Here is a 3,361-nt window from a genome sequence, read left to right on the forward strand (position 1 = left end):
AGTAGAAGCTTTACGTCTCTATCAATACAACTTAAAGCATTTAGAAGGTGGACTGCTTTGACCTTGCTTTTCAGGGTGAAACCAAGCAGCGTCGGATACTGTATCCCAGAAGATAGACGGAGATACCCGATAATATAGATTCACCACAAACGCCAGCCAGCCGAGAATTGAGGAAGCTCGAAAAGACAGAAAGACATAACACAGTTAACTTCAGTATGAAAACGTTCAAAGTGTACCTAGAAAAGAAAACTAAAAAAACAATTTTGTGGCACGGCTTGGCTTTGTAACACCTCTTTGAATACTGCAGGGCTGTTTAATTTGTATTTAGCATTCCTCACGAAAAAGAATATAACTCATCCGTGTAGGGGAAGAGCCTTTAACACCCTCCCCCCCCCCCCCCCCCCCCATTTAACCAAAGTTAAAAATGCCCTTCTGGGGTTCGACCCAGAGTCATCAGTACCTTTACTCAACAGTGATACTGACTCTGCCTGTGGATTCATAGTTCATCGCCTAATCAACTCACCCTTCTAGGAGACCCAGATCTCTTCCCTGAAGACCCCACGGTGTCCACAATATTGACGTGTTCTCTCACGTCATCATCGTCCGAAGCTGTTTCATAAGCGGTGTCTGAGTCTTTGCACCCAGACTCTACCCGCGCCCCGCCTTTTGCCTTCTTGTGGCTGTTATGATCTTGAACTGGCATTAGTCCAGGCGCCACCAAGACCGCTGCACCAAGGGTAGCCATCGCAACATTCTGTTCTCCTTTCGTTTCTTCACCTTTCTTGTTTTGGTTTTTCTCTTTACGTTTAGCCGCTTTTGATTCTTTGTTCTTTTTTGACTTCGCTTCTGAAGATTTTGGTGAGGAGTTTTCAGCTGGTGGCTTTGATTGCTCGGAGGCTTGCTGGGACGTGGAGAGCGAAATGACTGCTGAGGATACCGCTGTTGTTGTCGATGGCAGCCTCGGAGATAACGGCGGTGTTGAGTACGGCGTGTCTGTCGCGTAGGATCCCCTCCTATGTTGGGGCGGTGAGTAGAGTTTGATAGACGACTCGGACAACTGTCGGCTGAACTTTCTCGGGGACGCTGCTACGGTGATCGTGCCGGAAGAGCGGAAGAAGGAGGGGGAGGAGAGGGCGGGGTTGTCTTCCGGTGAGGAAGACGATTGGCCGTCTGTTCGTCCCTCCTCCCACATCGTGGCTGAGGTGAGCGACGACATGGAGGAGGTGGGAGAGACAGATCTGGAAGGGAGGGCGGAGGCGGGGCGGGAGGGGAGCGGGGGCGGCATGTCCGCGGCAGGGGGAGGGGGAAGGACTGGGGGGAGGCCAAGACTTATCGGGGAGGGTGGGGGCGGGGTGGGTGGGAGTTTTCGTGGGGTGGGCGGGGTAGGCGATGGTTGGGGCGGGTCTTGTTCTCTTGGGGAGGGCGGTGGCGTGGAACCGGAAGCGGAAGAATGAGAGGAGCGGGAGAAGACGTGAAATCTTCGAGACGCTTGAGGAGGGGTGTAGCGAGATGACGCCGGGGATGAAAGGGCGTCTTCCGGAGCGAGAGAATTCGGCCTTGACTTGTTGAAAGCGGGACTGCCATTGGTTGTGTGGACAGTAGAAATTGATGACGTTGTTGACGGCTTGATGCCGAAACGAAAGGCATCCCCGTCCACTCCATTGTATACCCAGGTATTGCCCACCCGTATTGCACTGTAATGATGGATGTCGTCTGGCTGCTCCATTGAATAAAAATGTAAGAAAAAATGTACTCACTGATCCAAAAGTACACAAAGAGCAGGGAAAAAACTCCTATCCTCTAGATCAGAATACCTGTCACCGATATCCTTCATTGCAGAAACAAACATCGCTGTGACAAAGAACAAAGTTCCAGGAATGATATGTGATCATCCACAGACTAGAAAAGAGGCAAAATTCAGTCATCATTTCCTAAAGCTTTTCACTGGTGATAAGAAATCCTTCTGAGCAAAAGCCTAAGAGTCGGACACTTCATCTGATCACCTCCCAGGTCGTGGAGAACGTTTTGCTATCCCTCACTTTGTGTTGGGGAGAGAATCCTCAAATCTCAAACGAAAAATGTTCAACTGAAAACCAGCAAACTCCAGACTTCAAAGGCTCTGAATTTCACTCGATGGTGCATGCAGCGTATTGACGTAAATACGGCATCTGTAAACACTTCTGTTGGTTTTTTAACGAAGCTCTATCTCACCGTGTTGGCTCAGCGTGGTCCCATTAACAAGTTCAGATTGCAAGCAACGTGTGAAGACAGACCCTGCAGGGAGAAACAAAATAAGCGAATTAGTTTATCCGAAATGTGGAAAATTGAATTGATTTAACGTCTGTTAAAACGCGGTAAGGTTATTTAAGAGGTAGAACATCCGAATTTAACATCCATCTCAGATAACACTGTGCCAAATGGGAAAATTCGCGTAAAGTGTCTTTCCCAAGGACACATCATCGTACCGAGCTGAGACTCGAACATTGAAACGTGAAATCTCACGATTACGAGCCCGATAGCCTAACCACCAGACTACCGATGCCACTAATTAGTTTGTGTGTGAGAAGCCTGTATACGCTTTAGTTATATAATACATTTGAGAGCCGGCCAGCATGTCTGCCTGTATGCTTATACATGTATCTCTTCGTCTGGTCGCCTTTCAACCGTAGCAATTATCTTCATGACAACTCTTTATTCCTTTACTGCCAAACTCAGTTGTCTTTTTAATTCATTTGTCTCTTTTAGCATTAACATTTTAGAGAATTTGACCGGAAAAATCTCAGTGATCGCAAAGACAATTCTACCCTTTATTTCACTGGATTGAATTCATTTTGACAAAGTTCTCGAGCGCAAGAAAACTTTTTTAAAAAACTTAATGTACGGTTACCTTCGTACCGTGGCTCTCAAACGTTTCTACAAAAATTTCACTGAAAACAAAATGCGAAAGATGACAGAGTCCGCAATCGAAAACACAACAGCCGGCTGCAGGCGAGGGAAATGTCTGATGTACAATTAACAAGCGCTGATTAGTGCGACGTGGGAAGCGCGCGGAGACAGGTGAGAATTATCGATTCCTTCCTTTGTGCACGCTGAATACTCATTGAGCACGAGACAACGCGATACTGAAAAAAACGGCAAACGTCAAGGCTTTAATGGTGAAAAAATAAGATTTTCCTTCCACCGCTCCCTCAACCATTTCTTACTTGAAACAATTAATGTAATATCGAGGCCTACTCATTCTTTTATTTCAGTCATGAAACTGGCATTACTTTTCTCTCAATTTGTCTTCTCTATTATTATACACAGTTACTTGACCAGGTTTGAAATGTACAAAAGAATAATTTTACAAACAAATTATATA

General features: G+C 46.3%; 1 protein-coding gene across 1 annotated transcript; it reads right to left on the bottom strand.

Annotated features, from left to right (window-relative positions):
* Positions 1-530: 530 nt before the first annotated feature.
* LOC101850095 (endochitinase A) lies at positions 531-1,726 on the bottom strand (the record flags this gene model as incomplete). Its single annotated transcript, XM_005101971.3, is given in 1 exon segment — positions 531-1,726. A coding segment is annotated over 1 exon segment (1,196 nt), but the record flags the coding sequence as incomplete, so codon positions are not given.
* Between the last annotated feature and the right edge of the window lie 1,635 nt (positions 1,727-3,361).

Source organism: Aplysia californica, unplaced genomic scaffold, assembly GCF_000002075.1.
Source record: "Aplysia californica isolate F4 #8 unplaced genomic scaffold, AplCal3.0 scaffold00306, whole genome shotgun sequence".
NCBI lineage: Eukaryota > Metazoa > Mollusca > Gastropoda > Aplysiida > Aplysiidae > Aplysia > Aplysia californica.